The 24,316-nt window shown below is 53.6% G+C and overlaps 1 protein-coding gene across 7 annotated transcripts in view; it reads left to right on the top strand.

Moving 5' to 3' along the window:
- The window catches only part of SULF2 (sulfatase 2), a 123,829-nt gene that overhangs the window by 20,794 nt on the left and 78,719 nt on the right, over positions 1 to 24,316 (top strand). For all 7 annotated transcript variants that reach the window (XM_087445151.1, XM_087445153.1, XM_087445150.1 and 4 more), the window contains exon 2: positions 7,595 to 7,871. In XM_087445151.1, coding sequence (XP_087301277.1) covers positions 7,697 to 7,871 — 175 coding nt within the window. In that variant the 5' untranslated portion in view covers positions 7,595 to 7,696. The remainder of the gene's footprint in view (positions 1 to 7,594; positions 7,872 to 24,316) is intronic.

A 24,316-nucleotide genomic window follows, 5' to 3' on the forward strand; every position in this document is an offset into this window, starting at 1 on the left:
TTCACTGTGTTATCTGCAGGGCTGAGAGCTGTGCTGGCACACAGTAGGCCTTCGAGAATTTCTAGTTGCCTGAATAGTTATGCGGGCCACTGGGTTCTGAAGCCCCTCTCCTTAGGCCCTAATCTCCTTTCCATCTTGATCCTTCCCTCCTGCCTCTGAAGGACCCTTCTCTTGTCCCCTGTCCTGCTCTTGAGAGCTGGCATGGTTCTCTGCCTCCAGCTGGAATTCCAAGAACAGGCACAGAGAGCTACCAGACGCCCCGGACCTGGGCAAGGGAGCCAGGGAGAGCCCGTGGCCCGCAGGCTACGGGAGCTCCTGTCCCTTCTTTGACAGCCCCGAGTGGAGGACAGAGGCTGAAGACAGCCTGTGGCCAAGAAGAAGGGAGACGCCAGGGAAGTGTGAGGTTTCACAGATGTGTGTGTGTCATCCCTTGTCTAGACAACTCCTGGGCTTGTGAGGTTCCGGACCACATATCTCCACCCTCCCACACTGCCTGCTATTTGCTCCGGTGTTTCCCCTGCCTGAAGCACCCTGTCCTCCACCCTCTTCTTCAGAGTCTACCCAAATCCTGTGGATTCTTCAGAGCTTTGTTCCTTTCAGATTTCTCAAACTTTACTGTGTAAGGACTCCTCCAGGCAGCCCTCCATGACTGCACCTAAACCAGCAATTTCCCCATTCTTCTTCCTGTTTGTGCAGCACACTTAACCTCAGCCTTTTGTATCATTCGTCGGTTTGCAAGCGAACATAGGAGTCAGGAGAGGGCTCTGGGATCAGAACGTCTGAGTGCAAACCTCAGCCATGCTGCCTGCTTGCTTTCTCAGTCCAGGGCCCTGCAGGAAACAGGCGGTGCCCTCCAACAAAGGTGGGAGCAGAGTGTAAGAAAATGAATAATACAGACCCTTGGGGCTGGGGACGGCGGGGAGCATTTGCTGCGACCTGGAGAAGGCCACCCACAGGAGCTGTGACCCTCAGTAGAGCAATAGAGGGATGTGGTCAGTTCCCAGCAAGCTGGCAGGGAGGGAGCCTGGGAAGTACCCCAGCCCCTCCCTCCTCCCACCCTCCCTTCCCCTGGCAGTGTCCCCCTTTAGCCAAACCCAGCCATCAGCCAGACAGCACAGAGCACGTTGATGTGGTCCATCCAGGTGACCCCCCCCCCAGGGCACAGAGAAGAGCAGAGAGAGGATGGAGAGGGACGATGTTCTGCACCCAAGTGTCATGACCTTGGGCAAGTTCTAGAATCTCTCCATGCCTCAGCTCGCTTATCTGCAGATGGAGCATCCTAACTCATAAAGTTGTCGTAAGGATGACATGAGTTATCGCAGGAGAAGTGCTCAGAATTGGGCGGGGCCGGTGATAAGCACACCATAAATTTTAGTTATTCTTCGTCATTATTCTTTTAGGGTGTTGACTGTGTTGGTCTGGGTGCTTCCCGTTGCAAATGACAGCCCCAATTCAGATTAGCTTAAGCAACAAAGGGCACTTGTTTGAGCCTGTACCTTGCCACAAGGTGCAGCCTGGTTCAGCCCAGTGTCACCAGTACCCTCTCTGGGGCTCCAGTGGGTGGCTGGGCTGGGCTGCACCCAGCAACCCCTCTATAGTGCCCGCCCTCCCTCTCATTGGCCAGGCCTGGGTCACATGTCTGTCTCTGGGCCAATCACTGGAGCTAGAGAGATGGAATGTGCTGATTGGCTCCACCTGGGCCACGTGTTCCACCCTACATTCCAACTGCAGGTGAGGGGCATAAGGGAGCTGCAGTGCCCCCACCCACAGGGGGGGGTCCTGTCGCCAGGAGGGAGAAAGACTTTGCTAAGTCAGTAAATATCTTGAGTGTCCCGAGCGCTGTTTTACGTGTGAGGGATACAGATGTGGACAAAGCTGACATTCTAGTGGGCGACCCACACAGAAATAAACCAGTAAACTCGCTAGTTGTCAGAGGTGCTGAGCGCTGCTGGGGAGGGAGGAGATGTCCATTTTAACCTGTCAAGGCGAAATTTGAGCAAAGACCTGAAGGAGGTGAGGAAGGGGCCACGCAGCCGTCTGGATGAAGGCTCCAGGCAGAGGCAGCAGCAGCTGCAAAGGCCCTGGGGTGGGGACATGCACGGCGCCTGTGAGGAGCAGCGCGCAGGCCGTGTGGCAGAAGCCGGTGGGCAAGGGGGAGCTGGAAGGTGATGAGGTCAGAGACGGGATGGGGCAGGCTCTGTAGGATCTCGCCGGGCCTTTGGAGTGTTTCTGGGTTTTTCTTGGCATGAGATGGGAGCCCTTGAAGGATTTTCAGTGGAGGAAGACAGGATCTTGCTTTTATTTTAGCAGAATCCTTCTGGCTGCTTGACGGGAGGTGAGGGTGAAAGGAGGGAACCAGTTAGGGGGCTGTTATCATCCAGGCAGGACCATCCTACCACAGGTAGGTAACAGTGTGCCTCACACACAGTAGGTCCTAAATAAATGTTTATAAAGTAAATGAAGGAAGACGTAAGTGGTCAGGCTCACTGGACCACCTGGGGGAGTCCCCGGGTCTGTGTCGGGGGCTCCGGCCCCAGCACACAGAGGGGGCATCTCCGCACAGCCCACAATTTCCTTCCTTCCATCTCCAGGGGAGTTTTCCCTGCTGATCAATGCCTTGTTCTGCCTCTGGCCACTTCTTCCCCTCCCACCTCCTCAGCTGCCTGATCCTTCCCAAACTCCTTTCAGCTACTCTTGTTGGATCTGGGGGTCCTCAGAGGAAAACAGCCATCGGGGTCTTTCCAGACCCGCCTGGGTGAGGTCCCGGGTGTGTCCCCGACGCTGTGGTGTGTGGAGCGGGGAAGTCACCGGCTCCTCTCTGCAGGTCGGCTGATGAATCCAGATGCAGGAGGGATGTTTCTGAACGCCCGGGACATCAGGCATTTCCAGGGATGTCTTCCTGGGCCGGGAAGCCTTTGCCAGGGTCTGTGAGAAGACGCAAGACCAAGAGAAGGAGCCAGATGGACCTCGAAATGCACGAGGGGTGGTGTCTGCAGGACGGTACGTGGACAGAACATGGGCCAGCTCGTCCTACCCGGAGTCACCAGATACTCTCTCGGTTCAGCCGCTTGGAATCTTTTACCAAGAAGGAAGAAAATGGAGGCAGAATCCCTTGTGTCATTTTTAATTGATTTCTTCAGCATCCGGAGAGGGGCTGGCACACGGCCAGGGGAAGTCGGAGCCGGGGGAATTCATCAAAAATCGACCTACTGATGCCTTGATCTGATGAAATAATTAGCTCCTGTTATTCTCCAGTCTCGGGTCGCAGAGCCCTGACTTCCGTCCAGAGGAGGAGCGTCCTGGCTGGCAGGTTATAGCTGCCCAGGAGCGGGATAGGGGCGGAGACGGGGTGGGCTAAGAAGACCAACACGGGTGCCGGGACCAGAGTCCAGCTGACCGTGTCCCCGTCTCCGCCTCCACCTGACCCGGGGCTCCCGGCTCCCCTGCACCTCACATCACAGGCCCAGAGCCAAAAAGGCCCTCAGAGGGCATCTGGCTGCCTGCTGCCTCTTTTGGCAAATGGGGAAACTAAGGCTGAGAGCCTCTCAGGAACTTTCCTAGAGACCTGCTTCCAGAAGGTTCCAGTGGAGCAGGCCGACTTGAGCCAAACTGTGTTTGAACCTCACCTCTGCCCTTTATTTAGCCATGTGATCATGGGAAAGTGCTTTTAGCTCCCTGTGCCTTGGCTTCCTCATCCATAAAATGGGTATAATGTTGCTGGGTGGATTTGCGGATTAAACAAGTTGATGTGTAAAATGCTTCGAGCGGGGCCGGGGCTTTGCAGGCTCCCGGTGAGCATTTGCTATGGTTATTTCTGGTGTAAGAGAGGTGGTTCGTAGGGCATCCCTTGGAAATCCTCTCAGTATTATTTTATCACTCGATGTCTGGATGGAGGAACATGAATGTGCGTTTCCATGGGCGGGTTGGCATGTTGGTTCAAGTGCGTGGTTTCACGTGCAAAGCACAACGCATCCCGGTGTGTTTCCCGAGGGAGGACGTGGAGGGATAAACAGCGTGGTTCGAGGACCACCCCATGACCTGGGGTAATTCAGGGACCAATTGGATGTCTAGAGCGGTCTCCTTGTCAACCCTCCGAGGCCTCCCACAGCCTCCACAGAGAGTCTCGGGATGGTGCTGATGTGCTTCGACCCCTCTCTACACCTGCTAACCTCCCCTGAAAGAGAGAGCCCACAAGTGCGAGAGCAGGCGGCACGGGGCCCAGCCCAGAGCCTTAACTAGGGAGTAGAAGCTGCTAGATTGAGTAACACTGTTTGCTTTCTTTGGCTTTATTTGTGTGTTTAGTTCTACAGAGAAGGGATGATGATTTTCCTTGGATAGAAAGTTTTCTTTTTCAAAAATGTGTATTGTGTTTTTATTTTAAAATGAGGCCACTTGGCCGGTGCTGAGCAGTCTGGGAGAAGAGAGGTCAAAGCCTGTCTCTGCCGTTTCCTCTCTGGGTGACCTGAGGACAGGGACTAAGCCTCAGTTGGTCTCAACTGTAGAAGGGGATGATACTCGTCCCTGTGTGGGAGGGTTGTTGTTGTGGGGATTGAAGGAGATTCTGCGGAGAGAGAGAGAGAGAGAGAGAGACTGATGCAGGACCCAGCTGCAAGGATCATAATAATCATCTAATCCCGGTTCACACTGTGACCGACGCGTTCTGGTGAATACCATGGGCAGGCTCTAGTCTCAGCACTCTGTATTAACTCATTCAATCCTTCACACCCATTTCATAGGTGAGGAAACTGAGGCACAGAGGTGTCCAGTTACTTGCCCAGGGTCACCCAGCAAGCAAGTCCAAAGTCCATGTCTTAACCATCACCCCACGTGGCGCACAGCAGGTGCCCAGGACACAGCCGATGCAGTGGCTCTGGTTGTCGAGAGATGTGCACTTTAGCAGGTGAGGGGGTTGCGAGGGAAGTCGGTGCTTGCCCTCTGGCCCCATGAAACTCAGATTCCCAGGGCAGCTCCGCTGATGATGTGACTGTCATCTCATCTCCCTACACAGGTGTCCTGTCGGAGGCCCCTGGGGAGGGAAGCCCTGTGTGGAGCTCCCAGCCCCGCCAGGGAGAGTTGATTGAAGGCCCTGTTTTCAGAGGTGGGGTGGGGGTAAGGGAGCAGACCAGGAATGATGCAGCACCGAAAACTGGCAGCGGAGAGGAGCCGTTACTGCTCCCTAGAGGGCCAGGAGGAGGGAGAGTTGCCCCCGGGAGGGGCCCCTACTGGAGCTGTGGCCAGTCATAGAGAGACAAAGGCGCTAGGGAGCCACTGCATGCTGGGGAGGAGCAGAGGCGAGTAACTACGTTGATTTCCTGCCTTCCTCTGCCCTGCAGCCCTCCAGCAGGGCTTCCACTGGCAGAAGCAGCGGGATGCCAGAGATGAGAGAGACGCAGAGATGCAGTGTGCAGTGGTCGGCTTCCTGGGGCGCCGAGCAGGGTGGAGAATGGATCAGGAGGGACAAACAAAGAGCAGCCCACCTGGGACCCTTCCTGGGGTCTTTTCAACCACAGCGTGCCCGGATAACTCAGAGTGGCTGACCCCTCCTGGGTGACCCAGGGAAGGTGACGGGGGAGGGCGTCACTGATGGAGGCCTCTGAGCCTCCAGCCCCAGGGTATAGTGCGGCCCTGCCGAGCCCAGCGTCCCTCACTCTGCAGAACTCAGAGAACCTTAACAGAATCCCCATTCTTTTATTTATCTGAACATGTGTTTGGCACCAACTATGTGCCAGGACTGTACAAGGTGCTGGGGACCGAGCTGTGAAGAACACAGGCCCACTTCCTGCCCTCATGGAGCTGACCCTCCAGTGGTGAGAACTGGGCAATACATAAGATGATTGCAGGTTGTAGTAGGGATTAGGAGGGAGATAAAACCGGTTATAAAATCTGGAGAGTGCCTGGGGTGAGGGCACCGCCTCAGATGGGGCCGACAGGACAGGCCTCTCCAAGGAGGTGACATTTGTGCCAAGACTTGGCAGAGGAGAACGAGCCCAGCACACAAAATCTGGGGAAAGACTCTTCCAGGTTTAAGGAAGAGCAAGTGCAAAGGCCCTGGGGCAGGAACCAGCTTGACTTGTCCGAGCAGCAGACAGAAGCCAGTGGGGCTGGAGAGCCATGGAGAGGAAGGGGGAGAGGTGGGCAGGGGCCGGATCGCACAGGCCTGTGGGCCCTGTGGGGAGTTTGCGTTGTGTTCCCTGAGCCCTGAGAAGCCGGGGGAGGGTCTGAGCAGGAGAGGGACAGCACTGGGACTAAGGTGACGTGAGTGCCTTGCACTTGTACAGCCTGGAGTGAGTGTCCCTTCAGTTTTGTGCCCTGAACGCCTCACTGAGTGTTAGGATCTGATTCCAATTTTAAGAAAATCCCACTGGCTGCCCTGGGGAGGATCGAGGATGGGGGCAGGGCTGGGGGAGGCAGGGACACCCCTTAGGGGGCTGTTGCAATCCCAGGAGAGAGGATGCAGCCCGCACATCCACCTCTGCGGAACCTGGGGCCCTCGACGAGCTCCCTGAGCCGTGACTTGTGGCGGGGGCGGGGTTCCCCATGGTCCTTCAAGGTCACAGGGGCGATGACTCAGCCCGACTCCGAGGAGTTTGGTTTTCTCTCAACACGTCTGCTCACTCTCTCTCTCTCTCGTTTTAAATAAATGAGACCAAAAGTCTATATCTGGACAGGACCTGAAGGCTCGTTTCCTCCAGAAGTAGAAAAATGACCTCGGAGAGCAAAGAGCGGAGCGAGCTCGGAGACCTGCCTGAGCCGCGGGCCGCCGTCCGCCCGGCCTCGCCGCCTCTGCTGGACCCCATCTGACCTGGGGTCCAGCGGTGACTGAGGTCACAGTGCAACACGACAGCTCTTCTCCCTCAGCCTTTTAGCCCACAATTTCCTCTTGGATCATTTTGTTTATTCTGCGTCTTACATGAATAACTTGGCCAGCTCCGGGATCTGTTGGCAGGGGGCCTTCACACACAGCCCCATGGGATGGCGTTCTCCCCATCTTATTCTCGGGGAAACTGACGTCCCTCACTGGCTCATTGATGGGGAAACCGGCTGCTGAGGGAGGGAGCCAGGACTGAAACACTGAAGGAGTCGCCCAGCCCAAAGGGGACACCATTCCCGGCCCGCTGTCCAGACCCCTCCCTGCACCACACGCGCCTCAGGCTGGGGCCGCATCCCCTCACGTCCACAGCCCCCGCGGTGCCGGCAGAGAAGAGAGGACCAGAAACATCTGCTCCGCCGGCCTGGGCTTCCTCCTTCCCTTCCTCTGGGGTGATTGGTGTGTTGAGTTGGTTGGACGGTTCAGAGACAGGCTGATTATCTGACTTGGGACTCGGGCGGCCGCCAACAGGCCCCGAGGACCGCTGGTCCAGGGGAGAAGTTCTGTGGGCCGGAGTGGTCGCAGGCTTTCCTGCCAGCCTCTTGCCTGAGCCGATTGCAAATACTTTTCCTGTCACTTTAGCCGAGGTCGGTTTTGCTCTGCGCCAGGCACCCTGATCAACTCTCACCGTCCGTGCCAGGAGCCGTCATGGAAATCGTGATGCAAGTGCAAGCAACGGGCAGCCTTTATGCAGAGATTAACCTGATTCTTTTCCTCCTGCTTTAGATCCGTGAGTCGAGAGGGAAGAGGGAAAAGAGACAAATCCACAAAACGCAACCTCAGGCTCCTGCATCCTGAAGGAAGCCACGGCTCAGCAAAAGCAGGAAAATGGCGCCCCCCGGCCTCCTGCTGTGCCTGCTCTCCGCGGCCATCTTCTCTCTGCTGGGTGCAAGCTCCGCGTTCCTGTCACACCACCGCCTGAAAGGCAGGTTTCAGAGGGACCGCAGAAACATCCGCCCCAACATCATCCTGGTGCTCACAGACGACCAGGACGTGGAGCTGGGTAAGCGCCCGCCCGCAGGCGGCATCTCCCGGGGTCACCGCGCGGGGTCGCGGGGTCCTGCTGCAAGTCAGGCGTGGAGACCTGTAGAATTCTCTTCTAATGGATTTAAACCAAGTCATGGGGGTTGCCCCACACACGTGCATTCACAGCTGGGTCCTCAAGGTTAGGGGTCTCCAACCTTTTCCCCATGCAGAACCCTTCCTGGATGTCTGCAAAGTCTTGAGGAGAAGAAACGCTAAGACCAATTCATTATTTTCATCCGGTTTCTTTTGAGTACCTACTATGTGCCAGGCACTATTCTAAGGCAATATGACTCTCCAGCAGTGAGTAAGACAGGCACAGTCATGGAGCGAGGGAGATGGGTGATCCGCACGGTTCCAAGTTCACATGTAAGATCATTTCAAGAAGGGAGGAATGCTCTGGTGAAACTGAAGAGGGCGCTGTGCTGGGTGGGGTGGTGGTGGCAGGGACTTTGGGTTGGTGATCAGGGAGGGCCTCTCAGAGGGGGTGATATTTGCACTGACACTGAATAAAAGAGGGAGCCAGCCTGAGAGTGGGGGCAGGGGGACCTCAGCCTTCCTTGGTGGCATCCAGGGGCAGGAGGGCGGGCACCGTCGCTGGTGGCCTGGCCCAGTTCACAGAGATGGTGCAGCAGGCGGATGCGCCCGGACACCTCTCGTCCTGGGCTTCCACCCCTCGCAGCGCCGTGGGCTCCGGGTAGAGCAGGTGAGGACAGGGGCCCTTGCCAAGGTTTAGTTCATTTACCCCCGTGGCAGGCATGACACGGGCTTCTCCAGCGGGTGGCCTCCGCACCTTCCCTTCATTCCCACACAAGCCACCCCTGGGCCGCACCCTCGGTTCACTGAATAAACCATCGTGACCCCTCCCTGCCCTCCAAAGCAACACCAGGGGCTCCTCCACGGAGCGAAGGTTTCTTCATTTGCCTGAGGCTTTTCTCCCTACATTTTCATTTGCGGGAGGAGAAGACCCCATAAACGAGGCCCCCCAGGAGAGGCCTCCAGAGTCAGTCTCGGCAGGACCTTCTGCTCCCCTGGCTCAAACTCCACTTATATTTCCAGCTCCCCTTTGGGGGTCTCTCTCAGTGTAAGCCTTCTTTCTCCCCCTTGAATTCACGGATTTTATGGGTTCCATTTCTCCACAGTAAACCCTACACAGCGCTGCCCTATAGAAATATAATGCAAGTCGCATATGCAAATGACATAAGTAATTTTAAATTTTCTAGTAGCTCCATTTTTTTAAAAAGTAGAAAGAAACTGGTGAAATTAATTTTTTGTGTGTGTGTGTGAGAAAGATCAGCCCTGAGCTAACATCTGTTACCAATCCTCCTCCTTTTTTCCCCTTTTTCTCCCCAAAGCCCCGGTAGATAGTTGTATGTCATAGCTGCACATCCTTCTAGTTGCTGTATGTGGGACTCGGCCTCAGCATGGCCGGAGAAGAGGTGTGTCGGTGTGTGCACCCGGGATCCGAACCGGGACCACCAGCAGCAGAGCGCGTGCACCCAGCCGCTAAGCCACGGGGCCGGCCCTGAAATTAATTTTAGTGACATATTTTGTTTAACCCCGCATATCCAAATTATTATCATCTCAGCACATAATCCATATAAAAAATCATTAATGAGATATTTACATTGTTTGTATTGTTTTTGAAATCTTGTGTATGTTTTACACTTAGAGCACATCTCAGTAAGGACTAGCCCCTTTTCGACTGCTCAGTAGCCCCTTGTGGCCACCATACTGGACGGCACACAAGCCTTGTACATTTTCCTTCTCCTATAAGTTAGATTTCCCTTCTCATCGTCAGCACTACCGTGTATTGGGAAGGACTGGTGAAAGCCCTCTATTGTTTTTCTTTTTGTGTGAGGAAGACCCCCCCCCGAGCTAACATCTGCCAATCCTCTTTCTGCTGAGGAAGACTGGCCCTGGGCTAACATCTGTGCCCATCTTCCTCTACTTTATATGGGACACCGCCACAGCATGGCTTGACAAGCGGTGAGTCGGTGTGCACCCGGGATCCGAACCTACAAACCCCGGGCCGCCGAAGCGGAGCGCATGCACTTAACCACTGCGCCACTGGGCCAGCCCCTGAAAAGCCTTCTAAACAGAGGGAACTGCATGTGCAAAGGCCCTGAGGCAGGACCAACAAGACAGATGTGACTGGAGCCTGGGGACGGGATGTAGAACATGAGACTGGAGAGAGAGCATGGGGCCAGATCTTGGAGGCTCTCGTGGGTTGTAGTGAGGAGTGAAATAATTGACCAGGTGAGGGGTGGGCCTTTAGCCACTGTCCACTGTCAAAGGACAACTGAATATTGTTGGTGGCAACAAATTTAAAGGTTTACTGGCTAAGCCTTTGCAACCAAATGTAAGATTGTGGTGAAGATCCAACTGCAAATCTGTACCCTTTTTGGATCCATTATCAAAAACGTGAATCAGTCTTTTAACTGCCAAGAAAAGGTGATTTATATGCATCCAAGTCACTCCTTATGATGATTTGTATCAATGATCACAAGTATAGATTTTTCTCCAGGAGTATATCAGTGCAAAAACAATTTGCAGCCAGGAAGCAATCAAAGCCCAGAGGTTTTATTGACAGTTTGACACATATAACACCTGTCTCCCGGCAGCATTTAGCCTAAGCCACATTTGATAACCATGGAGAGTCTACAGACTGTGGCCATAGGGGCGTGAGTTCTGTTTCTGGCAGGATTTTGCAGAGAGCACTTGCGGGCAGCACCTGGGCCTCAGAGCCCCCTGGTCTGCCTCGTGGGGCCCCTTAAGCTGTTTCGATCATAGTTATGCTGGGGAGTCAAGACAACCTGGATATTTGCTCGTGCATTCAGCAGATATGTATTAAGCATCTACTCTGTGCAGCGCACCGTGCTGGGATCTGGAGGACTGGGGAAGGATCGTTCCAGGCGGAGAGAACAGGAAAGGCGAAGACACTGAGTCAGAAATGGGCTTGGTGGGTTGGGACAGAGAGTGCCTGTGAGCTGGGGTGGAGGGAGCCGGGGGGTAAGTGGAGAGACAGGAGGCCAGGAGTCGACTGGGGCCAGGTCGTGAGGGGCCGTGTGGCCATGATTTTATTCTTAGTGAAATGGACATGGTTAGGGGCCATAAGCAGGAGAGGCTGTGACCTGACTTAGGGTCCATCAGGCTCCCTCTGGCTGTTCTGTTGAAATTAGGTTACAGAGAGCAAGAGCAGAGACAGGGAGACCCATTAGCAGGACAGTGCAGAAATTGGGCAGGTGATGATGGAAGCTGGGCCAGGGCGGGAGCAGGGGAACCAGGGAGATGACGATGGATGGGCTGGATGTGGGAGTTACGGAAAAGAGGACCATCAAGGACGACTCCTAGATTTCTGGCCTGAACCACGGTGAATGGCTGAACACCCACTCTTAGGAACAACATATTTGTGCTGCAGCAACGTGTTCCAGCTAAGCCTCATGTCAGCATCCGATTGATTGTAAGTTTGCATCTGTGACTCTCGAATAAAACCAACAGGATATGCAAATATCAGGAAAGGAGCTGTGGGTGTGATGAGAACACAGGAGAGAGGAGAGCAAAGAAAACCTTAGCTAACTAAAATATATAGATTAGGGGCAGGCCCCGTGGCTTAGCGGTTAAGTGCGCGCGCTCCGCTGCTGGCAGCCCGGGTTCAGATCCCGGGCGCGCACTGACCCACCGCTTCTCCGGCCATGCTGAGGCCACGTCCCACATACAGCAACTAGAAGGATGTGCAACTATGACATACAACTATCTACTGGGACTTTCAGGGGAAAAAAAAAAAAGGAGGAGGATTGGCAATAGATGTTAGCTCAGAGCCGGTCTTCCTCAGCAAAAAGAGGAGGATTAGCACAGATGTTGGCTCAGGGCTGATCTTCCTCACAAAAAATAAATAAATAAATAAATAAAATTATATATATAGATTCATTCTCTTCATTTTACAGACAGAGCGATTCAGGCACAGAGAAATGAAGTCCTTGTCCAAGGTCACACAGCTAGAACGTGGCTAAACAAGACTTGAACGAGAGCCCACGATCCTAACCACTGCCCTACTTAACCAGTCTCCAGGGATGGCTATCGAGTTGTTTCTAGGTTGCTAGCGTGTGTGTCAGTTTTCACTGGTACAGACACCATTGCCGAGAATGTCTTTATACATGCATCTTTGCACACGCGAGTGTTTCTGAATGATAAACTCCAGGGAGTGGAGGTGGTGGGCTGAGAGCCTTCGTGTTCTGTGGCATCCGTCAGCTCCCACCTACTTGCACAGATCAGTCCTGCAAGCCGTCCCTCCACAGACAGCCAGCCCCTCCAACAGCAGAGCTGGCTTTTGAAGGAGGCTCGCTTCCTTCAGGAGGTGAGGGATGGGAAGGTGGTAGTGGGGGGGACGATGGGCTTTTTATAAACCAGTAGACAGACCCAGATCAATAATGCATGTTCCAAAAAAGGCCAGCCCATTATCTCACAGTCTGCTACAACTGGCACGCAGAGGGTGGTCCTAAAAAATTTATCATCTGCTATTTTCTGCTCATCCATGCAGCAGTTCTGATGGTTTTCGGGGCTGGAGACTTCTCGACTAAGATAATTCCAGGCTTTCTTCCAGTCCTGGGATGGACAACGGCCATCCATCCTAGTTAGGGTCTGGTCGAGAGAACTGGTGCGGGGCACAGCACGGAAGAGGGGCTCGTCCTGGTTCCTAATTACGAGGTGGGGCAGTGGGGGCTGTATATTCATTTTTCCTGTCCCTACATGCATTTGACACATCTTTCTGAGTTGTCACCCAGAAGTGTCAAATGCCCAGAGGAACTGGTTCCAGGGCATACTGGTCCGTAAGTGGCCTCAATTATCAATATTTTCAAAGTGATTGCGAATGTCCCTGTGTCTGGATGACCCTCGGAGACCGGCAGGGTCTTGGCTGGGCTTCTCCACCAGGATGGGAGGAGAGGGAGAAGCATGTGGAAGCCAAGGTCTTATTTGCACGTGTCCTTTGGTCAGACAGGCTGCGAAACCGGAGGACTCTGCCAGGGTTTACTCGTTTAATTTGATTCAGACAAACCTTTGGTGAGCCTCCGGGGCTCGGCCAGGCTCTGAGACACCTCGATGAGTTAGACACGGCCCTTGCCTGGAGCGAGGGTATATTTGCAGCATCCCAGTGCCGTCTGTTCTGTTACTTGAGATTTCTTTAACTGGACTGACTTTTTGAGCTTCAATATTATTTTAAAAGGACGTTTTAAATTATGACTGTAAATGAAACAGCAGTGTTCCTCGCCTTCGGTAAAAGGTCCCTGCAGAACCAAGTCCAATGACAACAGCAGTGCTTTCAAATTTCAACAAGATGCTGCCTCCCACGAGGCCTGCGTGTCTGTGTTTTAAAGGGTGATGGGCAGTTTTGAGAGAGGCGTTAAGAGGAAATAGCGCATCCCTGAGACTCTCTCTTGGACCTGATCGGCAGGATGGAGATGGGAAAAGGGAAGGACTTTCTCAAGTGTGAGTTACAAGCTTTTAAGTCGGGGCCACGCTAATGTGGGAGCCGCATGGCGGTAACTCTTGTGTCTGAGGGTAAGGAGACAGTCACACCCCAAACCTCAGAATATCGGGTGTTTACTCTCCACTGTTCATGTTCCTGAGGGTCCATGCTGGGTAGAAAGAAGGTGCCTTTCAGAGGCCCCCTAAGGTTGCTGGATTTCAAGTGTGCCCCTCAAGGCTGCATGAACTGTGGAGGAAATGCTCACATTTCAAAAGAACACTTTGCCTTTCAGAACATCTTTAAATGAAAACACTCCCAATAAAGATGTAAGGATGAGAATTCTCTAGTGAGACAGCTGGGTTCAAATCCCCACTCTGCCACTGACTGTGTGGCCTTGGGAAAGTTACTCAACCTCTCTGTGCCTCAGTTTACTCGTCTATGAAATAGAGATGATGATCTGTTTGTGAGGACTCAGCCCCAGCACGTACTACACATGTTCGCTCTCTGATCATCCAGGCCTCTCCTCCTTCAGTGCAGCCTTGGCCAGTGCGTCAGAGTGTTGTCTGTCTACAACAGATTCTGCATTTAGAGACGCTGTTGGGATGTACGTCTCTCGTAGCACTGACGGCAGGGTTGCTGTAGCGTCTCCTCCCGGGCAGGTCAGCGGGTGGGGTGAGCCTGCTGGCCGTGCTCACGCGGGGCGGGTGGCCAGGCAAGGCACACTCCGCCAGGTGCTGAGCCCGGCCTGCCGGCGCCTCCCTGGCTTGAGGGGCCCTTGCCAGTCCAGTCCGCCAGGGCTTCTCCTCTGCCGTTAGCGCGTCTGGTGAACAGAGTTGCACCATCGCGGCTGACGAAGGGCAGCTGAGGGGTGGTGGTGGAGGGGCTGCGAAAACGCCACGGGAGCAAGTGGCCCAGTGGACGTGAAACCACATGTATCGCAAGCACTCTCTGTCCGCCTGGGTCTCTCACTTACGAGTGACAGACACTCAACTCACACTGGACCCAGCAAACGAACAAAGGAGTTTATTTGACTCATGTAAATAAAAAGTCCAAGTAGATTTTGAGCTTCAGATGTGGCCGGATTTAGGACTCTCTCTGGATGTCCTCTGTCTCTCCATCGCCCTGACCTCAGCTCTCCTCCAAGGGGGCTTCACTGTCAGCCCAGCTCTCCACATGGCACCCCTGGCATTGCCAGACCCACCTTAATGCTACAGCGAGCCATCCTTATGGAAAGAGCTTCTCCCTCCCACGAGTGCCAGTAAAAGTCCCCAAGTTAAGTGTCTCAGGGCTGGCACTCAGGGACATCTGGTCAACCGTGAACCCGTCAGGGGATTGAAGCACAGTGATTGGCTGGCCTGGGTCATGTGCACATCCCTGGAGCCAAGGATGGGGCCAGTCCCACGTGAACCATGCGGACTGGCAGGGGGAGCAGGGGTGACTCCCTAAAGGACCGTTCAAGAGCTGGTGCCAGAAGAAGGCAGAATGGCTGGTGCGCAGTCAAGTCCGGGAGAGGAGGTGCCCGTGGCGCCCTCACCGGGCTGTCTCGGAAGCAGGGTGCCCACAGGGTGGGCCAGACTCATTCATTCATCAGGTATTAACTGAGCACCTACAGTGTGCCAGAGGAGATCCAGCAGCAAGCAAAATAGGCAAACTCTCTGCTCTCATGGAGCTTATATTCTAGTGCAAGAGTTGATAAAAAAGATCTATAAAGTATATAGTACTTAAGGTAGTGAAAAGTGGCGAGGAGAGTGAAACAAGGAGGGGTGGGGAACAGGAGAGTTGTGATTTTATGTAGGGTGGCCTCACTGGGATGGGGACATTTGGGCAAAGAAGAAAAGGGAGCCGGTCAAGGGGATTCCCCCTGGAAGAGCATGCTAGGCAGAGGGAACAGTGGGTGCAAAGGCCCTGAGGCAGAAGCAGTCCCAGCAGGCTGACAGAGCAGCAAAGAGGCCAGAGTGGCAGAGCAGTGTGAGCAAGGGAGACAGGAAGAGGTGAGGTCTGAGAGGTCATAGGGTGGTGGTGGGAGGGTGGATCATGGAGGGCCTTTGAACCAGGGGGAGGACTTTGGCTTTCTGAGTGCGATGGACACCAGTAGAGGACATTGAGCAGAGGAGGGACATCATCTGACTTATGTGTTAATATGACCCCTCTGGTGATTATATGGAGAACAGACTAAAGGGATGTAATAAGAACAGGGAGCCCAGTGAGGAGTCTACTGCAATAGTCCAAGCAGGAGATGTACCCAGTGAAGAGTCTACTGCAGTGGTCCAGGCAGGAGATGTACCCAGTGAGGAGTCTACTGCAGTGGTCCAGGCAGGGGATGTACCCAGTGAGGAGTCTACTGCAGTGGTCCAGGCAGGAGATGCACCCAGTGAGGAGTCGATTGCAATGGTCCAGGCTTGAGATGATGGCAGCTCAGACCAGAGTGGGGAAAACTCATCAGATGCTGCCCATGGTTAGAGAGTGGAGCCGATAAGATGTGCTGATGGATCTGATGTGGGGTAGGAGAAAGGAATCAAGAATAACTCCAAGCTTTGCCCTAAACTGCAAGGAGGGATTTTCTTTTCGCAGAGGTGGGCAGAGCACGGTTGGGAGCTCAGCTCTGGACCTGGTACGTCACGGATGCCTCAGAAGAGCCGAGAGGAGCTGTCCAAGGCAACCAGCCTTCGAAGTCAGACGTTCTGTGGGGAGGCCGGGGCCTGGCTGGGCCTGGTGGGGAGGGTGGGAAGTGCAGGCAGATTGCTTGCGTGTGTGCTGTACTGGGTCCAAGACCCTCACCAGATTCTCAGAGGGGTCTGTGATCCTGAAAGTTGCAGGCTCCCAGCCTGGCTCCCCGCGCGGGATGAAGCAGGCTTTCGAGAGAACGGCCTGGAAGGGTTTCTGGCCAGGCACTTGTTTTCCACTCTCCATCTGTGACAAGGAAACCACACCCTGTGCTGCAGACTGATATTCAGAAATCAATTCTAAATTGCAGGCTTGGGTGCTCTGTGCGAGCCAGATGGCTGGACGCCCAGGACAGTGTGCCCAGATTCCGGACACCAGATCAGTGAGAACTCCCAGCTCAGCTTCTCTGAGATACCAACTCCTGACATTCCTGCCGCCGCGCACTCGAGTTAGAAAAACATGTGGATGCAGGTTGTCTCGGGAAGAAGAGCGGCTCGTCTGGACCCACCCTGGTGTTCAACTTGCCAAGCACATTCCTGCAAGATTTTTTTTTTCAATTCAGCAACACTTGGAAGATCACTGAAATTCTGGAAGCTTAAGTGCATCAGGATTAGGTTCGGCTACATGTAAAAGAAAATATAAAGTAGCAGTGGCTTAAACAAGAGAGAATTTTGCTTCTTACTCACATAAAAATATCTGGAAGTTGGTAGTGCAGGGCTGGCATGGAGGCTTCAAGGTTACCAGGGATCCAAGCTCCTTCTCTCCCTTTCTGTTCTACCATGCTCATTGTGTGGCTTCTGTCTTCAAGGTCTCCTTATGGTTCAGAATAGCTGCTGGAGCTCCAGCTGTCACAGCCACATTCCAGGCAGTAAGGAGGAGGAAGCAGAAGGGCAAAAAGGATGGACCTTCAAGTTAAGTCAACTCCCTTTAAGTACCTTGTCCCAGACGTCACATACGACATGGATGCAACTTATTTACTTAGCCACGTGATCTCAGCAAGAAATATGGGGCACACTCAAATTTGGATTATTTAAGGAGGGTTTAACTATTTTTTGCTAAATTGTGAGCAAATGTGGGGAAAACACTAGTGATTGTGCAGCATCCAAGGCTAGTCAGTACGGTTGGGGCCACCCCACCCCAAGATGAAGGGGTACAAATGGTTACCGGAACCTGGAGACACAGAGGGCCACCCAACAGGAGCTGTCACCCTCTGTTGACAACACAGGCAGACAGAGGAATCCATACCCCAACCTCAGTTTCCTCTTTCACTGATCTCCTGCCAGGGCCTCCCATTGGCCAAACCCAACCCAAAGCCAGAGAATAAAGCCCCTTGTGGATGCAGCCCATCCAGGTCAGCTCCCTGGGCTAGAGAACTGGGCAGAGGGTGGATCTGAAAGGCCAAAGGGAGGCCCACTCCCACACATAGCTGCAAGAGAATCTGGGAAATGTAGTTTCTCAGAAGGTGCATTGAAAATTAAAATCAGGGCTTGTTAAGAAGGAAGAAGGGGAAACAGATATTGGTGGGTAACTCGGGGCTCGGCCATACCAGAGATCAGGAGCAATGGTCCCAGCGAGGGGCAGCACCTCTAGTGGGGGTGGGGAGGGGATGTGGTTGCATGACAAGCCCTGGTGAGACGGGCACCATGAGAAGGAGACGTTCACATAGAGACCTGGGGGAGGAGCATTGCAGGCAGACGGACAGTGCAGGAGCCACGTGGCAGGAAGGGGCTTGCCAGGACCTCTGAGGAGGGCAGCAGGACCTGGGGGTGAGGACAGAGAGGAGATGGGGAGGTCTGCATTGCATTCCGAGGCCGATGGAGAGTCCCTGAAATGCTCTGAGGCGGGTCAGGTGCGCGTGAGTCAGCTTTCATGGCTCCCTCTGGCCGTGGGTGGAGAAGGGGTGGTCCGGGGACCAGGTGGGAAGCAGGGAGACGAGTTGTCCAGGTGGGAGATGATGCAGGTGCTGCAGAGGGAGAGGGCGGCTGGAGCAGCTTCTGTTTTGAAGGTCGGCCCGGGAGGACTTGCTGATGGATGGCAAGTGGGAGGTGAGGGAAGGAGAGTCAAGGATGACTCGAGGTTTTTGGCTGAGCTGTTGGGCAGATGGTGGTGCTGTTTACAGAGATGGGAGCGGGGGGTGGGGGGGGGACAGCTTTTCCGACTTAGGACAGATGTCAAGCTGCTTTGCAACGTCACACACCAGGCCAGTGGCTAAGGGACTGGCTCTGTGTAGCCCACCCTGAAAAGTGGGCGAGACACCCTGGAGATCCCGCATCACTGGATAAATCGCCTTGGCCAGGGGCAGTGCGTTGGAGAATTACGAATGAAAGGAAGATTTCTGGGTGGAGCTCAGAGAGGAAATGACCTACGATTGCCAAGTGCCATTGATTATCCGTGACCCGCCCTTCCCCAGGGCCCCTCGGGCACCTCCCCTCCATTGAGAACAACTGCATCAGAATTTTCTCCCAGAAGCTTCTGCAACCAGAGCCAGCAGAAAGCAGGGGAGAAAAAATGGACTTCATGATCTCTCTGACAGTCCAGTGATCACTAATGAAATTCCAATGCTGCCTCCTCGACATCTGCTTAATTGATTTTGGGTTTAGGAACCGATTTCAAACCTTGGCGTTTCGTAGCTAAACCAGCAATAACATTTAACTTTATTTGTAACACACAAGAGTCAGGAATGGTGCCCCCTTTGCCACCATCGTGAGGAAACCTCGTCTGAGAAGCAGGTCCAGGCACCCAGGGCGATTGTTCTGGATTGAGTTACAGGCCCCGTGGTAACTGCCAACTGACAGCAGTGAGCCCCTTCCAGCAGGAGGAGGGGATCAAATGTAATGGCTCGGGAGACAACGGAGTCCCTCCACCCAGATGTGGCCTACAGTGGCTGCTGTTTGTCCCCCGGGCCCTTCTCTCGCCCCCTGCTGGGGACAGAGCTATTCTAGGGCAGTCCGTCTGACGGGGCCCAGCCTCCGGGGTCCTTGACAGGTGTTGCCGTGGGCGGGCAGCTCACAATCTGATCCAGTGACATCGCGGGCATTCCAGGGGCACTCAGGGCCAGACGAGGGCAGCCACGTGAATTCCAGCCTGGCAGGTGGAATCCACACCAGTGGCTAGAGGACCGTGCAGGACACAGGTGCAGGACACCTGCGGCCTGGTCAGGTCAAGGCTCTGTTCCAGCCTGTACCCAGACCCACAGCGCTCTTCCCCTCCTAGAGCCTGCTCCCAGGGGTCACTGGGCCACAGTAAGGCTTACTCTGCAGGCTTACTTAGCTGCTCCCTTTAGCTGGAATAGAATCAGTGAAGGCTTTCCTACAGGGCCGGGCAGGGACTGCAAATAAGGGAAGTGGGTATGGTGGGGACCGTGGAGAACTGGAGGGGGCCCTTGTAAAGCCGGCCTTCACTATTCAGGGCCACCCACCCGTGGGCCCATCAAGGCCAGATCTTTGTATTTTTCAAACAAAGCCAAACAGCTAGATTGATAGGAAATCTCCCAATTAAAATAAAAGAAAGGTAGCAATTAACTCAATTTATAAACACTTTGGAGCAGATCTAAATGAAACACGCATGCAGACAAGACTGAGCAGAGGCCTTGGTCCGTGCACTCTGTGTCACACTACACTTGGGAGCCACAATAAAAACCTAAAAGCGAGCATGTATTAAGTGCTCTCTGTATGCTGTGCATTGAACTAAAGGCTTTACATATATTTTTCTTAATTAAAATTCAGAACAACCCTGGGAAAGAGGCACTGTTACTCTCCCTACTTTGCAGAGGAGGAAACTGAGGGACTCGGGGGTTGAATGATTTGCACAAGGTCCCTGGTTAGTAGCAAGTGGCAAAGTGAGGATTCGAGCTCAGGACCCTGCCCCTGGAGCCCTTCCCCGCATCTGCATATGGCGACAGAATATTCTAGAATTGTCCTAGAATTATAGTCAAAAGAAACCTTATACCTAAAGTTATTCAGGTGCTAGAGTTTTACAGACAGGGAAACTGAGGCCCAAAGTAAGGAGGTGGTTTAATAAGGCAGCTGACACTTCCTTCTTAGGCTCTCGATTGAGTACTCTTTGATACCTGAAGTCTGCAGATGAGGGAGGGCCTGGTGTTCTGTCCAGAACAGAAGTGTGTGTGTGTGTGTGTGTGTGTTACACACCCACAAACATATTTAGCAGGTGATTCCATTGAACATACAAAACTACACAGATGAGAGAAGACTCAGTCAGGGAAGGATGGACCCGGAGAGGGTGTGGGTCGTGTCCCCTGAATCCTCAGCCTGTCCCCAGGCCAGGTGGCCTGCAGGTCCCGCTCCTCCACCCACAGGAGAGGAGAAGACACAACTCCCAGGACCCCGGGGAGCAGACCCTGGGGGAGTGTAGCCGGTGACGTGTGGGCCAAAGCAGAGAGTCTCCTGTGTTTCTGGATCATCTGCAGAAAGTCCGCTTGTGTTGCCCAGAACCCAGGGCCTGCTTCAGGTGGGGTTGGCACAGACAGTCCTGTGGAGCCATCCCGGGAGGCTGGTGTAAAATCGTGCTCTCTCCCATTTTTCTAGAAACCTCTTAGTTCATCTTTAATAGAGATAGGGGTACAAGGTAGTCTACCCCTCTTAACTCTCCAGGGGAAAGACAGCAGCTTGTGTCGTAGAAAAATGATAGCTGATACCCAGCTTGAGTATCGGGGATCCTGGGGTGGTGGGGACTGCGGTGAGCCAAGGGTCCCAGGGCCCCTCTAAAGGGACTGCTGTGTCCCAGTGCCAGCTCCTCATGCCATGTGGGCATGTGTACCCAGTGGGGACAGATTTCCTGACAAGATCTTTGGAAATTTTTTCTCCTGAAAAAATGTCCCTTTGTTTTTCAGGAGAAGCCAGAGATCGAGATTTTTGTGTAAAACCCAGGGCCAAATTCTCCATTAGGCCCAGTAGCTGCAGTGTTGGGGACCCACAGTACTTTTAGGGACCTGTGAAAATGTCTTAAGTCCTTTTAAAATCAGAAGAAGAAAAACTAAACTTTAAGGTCAAAGAAAATGTTTTGATATATAATAGTAATAGATTCGTCCTTATACCAACACAGTCTCAAAATATAGTTTCTAATATTTTTGACAGAGGAAGGGGCCCGTGAAAGCAAAAATGCCAAAAGCCCACAAAACTCATAATGTGACCCCAGAAAAATCTCCTACTTTGTAAAATTGGAGAGTAATTGCATTCTTTATGCACTGAAAAGACATAACGAAACACCCGTTTGGCAGGTCTGGCCTGCAGGCCTCCTGACTGTAGCCTCTTGTTTAGTATTCAGAGTTACCAGGGGTCTCTGCAGACAAGGGGGTTCCTTCACCAAAGGCCTCTGCTAGAACATTCCAGCCCATATTATCTGTTCCGCAGATAAGAGACATCGGCAGGAAGGTAACATGCATCCTGGAGGTTTCACAGATTAGCCTGTTTCCAGTCATTTCTCTTCTCCCCCACACCTCCAGAGTATTTTAAATTACATGAGTGAAGCGATCTGTCTTTAAAACATACAAATAATTCAGAGCAAAGGCGGCCCTTCCCATTCACCACTCACAGTGCTCACCCCAGAGGCAACCACTATCTCCAGCTTGTGTATCCCCTAGGAACATTTTCTCTTCATTTACTCACGTAAGTGCCGAGAAGAGCAGTAAAGAGCACGAAGGGAGAGGATGGAGTGGTCTCAGTCAACACAACCCAGAGGAAAGCCTCTCTGAGGAGGCGTATGTGTGGAGACCTGAAGGCAATGAGGGATTGAGTCCAGGCCGAGAGAGCAGCAGGTGCAAAGGCCCTGAGGCAAGAGCAGTGAAGAGGTCAACGTGGCCAGAGCAGAGCGAGAGCAGGGGACAGAGGGACAAGTTGTGGTTGGAGAGGATCTGTGTCCAGATCATACAGGGCCTTGTTGGCCAAAGGGAGGACCTTGGGTTTTATTCTGAGCAAGATGGGCTGTCAGCGGAAGAGTCTGAGTAAAGGAATACGATGATGTGACTTAATGTTTTAAAAGGAGCCCTCTGGCCGTTGCGTGGAGACCTTGATGTAGTGGACAAGGGTGGCAGCCGGGAGACAGTCTAGGAGTCTACTGCAATAGTCCAGACGAGAGGCAATGGTGCTTACACACAGATTTGAGTCCAGACCCTGGGTTTACTGGCTCCAGCTTTATTTTTCCCCATGTCCCACCTCCCACTACTTTCCCAAGGAGGCCCCGACATCACAGACTCTAATTAGTTACCTGTAATTTTAAGAAAACATCAGAAGGCATCATCTCATTAGTTATCCATCAAAACGAGTGCCTCTTATGCCACGCAGGTTGGGGGCCACAGGACTCCATCTTGGAGGGGTTCAGGGTGCATCTGCTCCCAGCTGACACAGGCCTCTAGGGCAGAAAGTAGAGATGAACCGCTAAGCCCCAGGAATGGCCAAAACGGGGGGTCATGTTTTGAGTCTTGAAAGTCCCCAGCAGATAGCACAGACCCAGACCTTTCAATGGGCAAATTAATTCAGCATTTCCCAAAATGCCTTTCTATGACACAGGTAATACCCATGATCATCTCATGTGACAGGTCAACAGACTTTGATTTTATTTTACCACTTATGAACTTATTTTGATCTGCATCAAAAAATATATAGTTAGCACTCAAATCCAGAATTTCACATAGCTACGAGTTGAGATTAAAGCTTATTTTTTAAAGTCACTTTAAAGAAAAATGTCAAATAAATAATAGCACAGGTAGTGCACTGTGAGGCCCAAAAAAGCAATCACGAAGGGGGTGGGCACATGCGTATCATGGGGAAACACCGAGTTCCTTGGGCACCGGACTTGAAGTCCCATCATCCGGGTGGGGGTGGCGCCTCCCCAGCCCATGAGAGCCGCAGAGAGGGGTCAGGGTGACCTCACCCCTGGCCCAGCGAGGGAGGGAGGTTTGATCACGGAAAGCACCCGGGTCTGTTTTTGTCTGCGAGTCCCCTGGTTTATGCTGGACAAACTAAGTTTTGGTTGGCTGTCCTGGCTTCACTAAAATATTGAAATCGGGCCTTTTTATTTCTGCGAGGCCACATCTTCCAGGTTCTTCCTTCCCATCAGAGCTGTCCGTCTGCGTTAGGGCTGGGCTGGGCTGGGCGAGGGGATTGGAGTGTGTGTGTGTGTGTGTGTGTGTGTGTGTGTGTGTGTGTGTGTGTGTGTGTGTGTGTGTGTGTGTGTGTGTGTGTGTGTGTGTGTGTGTGTGTGTGTGTGTGTGTGTAAGACGTGGATTTATAGAGCTCCAGGGCGAGGGCGGTGTTAATGAAGCAGGTTACCCGCCCCGGGGGAGGCTCGCATGGCCACTCCTCGGTGCCCCGCCGTCATCTCGGGGCGGCGGTGACTTGTGCCTTCAGAGGGACTGACAGCCCTCCTGCGGCCGGCTGGTTGGGCAGGGGTGAGCGCACGGAGCGGACACGCGCGGAACTGCTGGGCCCGGGCGGCCCCTCGCGCGCGTGCTCTGAGACGAGCAGGATGGAGATGTCAGCGCTTGGAGGCCCCGGTTCTGAGCGCGTTAAAAATAAGAAACGGTTCCGCAGGCTGTTTGCTTTCTGCCCCCGCAGCTCTGGGGCTGCTGACCGCGGTGGATTATTCCCCAGGTGGCGGCCTCCCTGCTTCCAGGAGGAGGGTCTGGCAGGGGGGGTGGGCGGCCAGCTTTGTCCTTTCCGCAGGCTCCACCCAGAGAGGCCAGGCTCTCATTACCCACCGCTTCGCCCTTTCTCTTCTAGTTTGTGAAGAAGGAGCAAAGGGTGGGTTCTGCTTGGGGTGCCCTGGATTCGCTCCTTCCAGAAATATTTGCTGACCAGCTACTGTGTGCCAGGCTCTGCTCCAGGCCTCGGGGCGGGGAGGCACAGTCATAATCGCAGCCCTTGGGGCTGGTATTGAGGGCTGCAGGGGGACAACAAGCGAGCTGAATATGTAAATATGTTAGAGTATATAGTGCGCTGGAGAGAAGATGTCAGAGTTGGAAACATAAAACAAGGAAGGGGTGTGACACATCCGGGGCAAGGAGCAGAGACAAGATGGGGTGAGGGGTGTGAGGCCCCACAGGCACGGGGATGCTGGGGGAAAAGCATTCCAAGTAGAAGGAACAGGATGGGCAAAGGCTCTGAGGTGGGGGCGAGACGGCAAGTCTGAGGACAGACGAGGCCCGAGGCTGCAAAGAGCCGGCAGGGGGTGGGGACTGGATTCTGCAGGGCCTTGGATGGCCACAGGGACTTTGTTCCCTGAGTGAATGGGAGCCACGGAGGGTGCTATGGAGAGGAGGCACTCTGGCTGCTCCATGG

The sequence above is a fragment of the Ceratotherium simum genome, chromosome 21 (genome assembly GCF_057802395.1).
Source record: "Ceratotherium simum simum isolate JZ-2026a chromosome 21, ASM5780239v1, whole genome shotgun sequence".
Classification (NCBI taxonomy): Eukaryota; Metazoa; Chordata; class Mammalia; order Perissodactyla; family Rhinocerotidae; genus Ceratotherium; species Ceratotherium simum.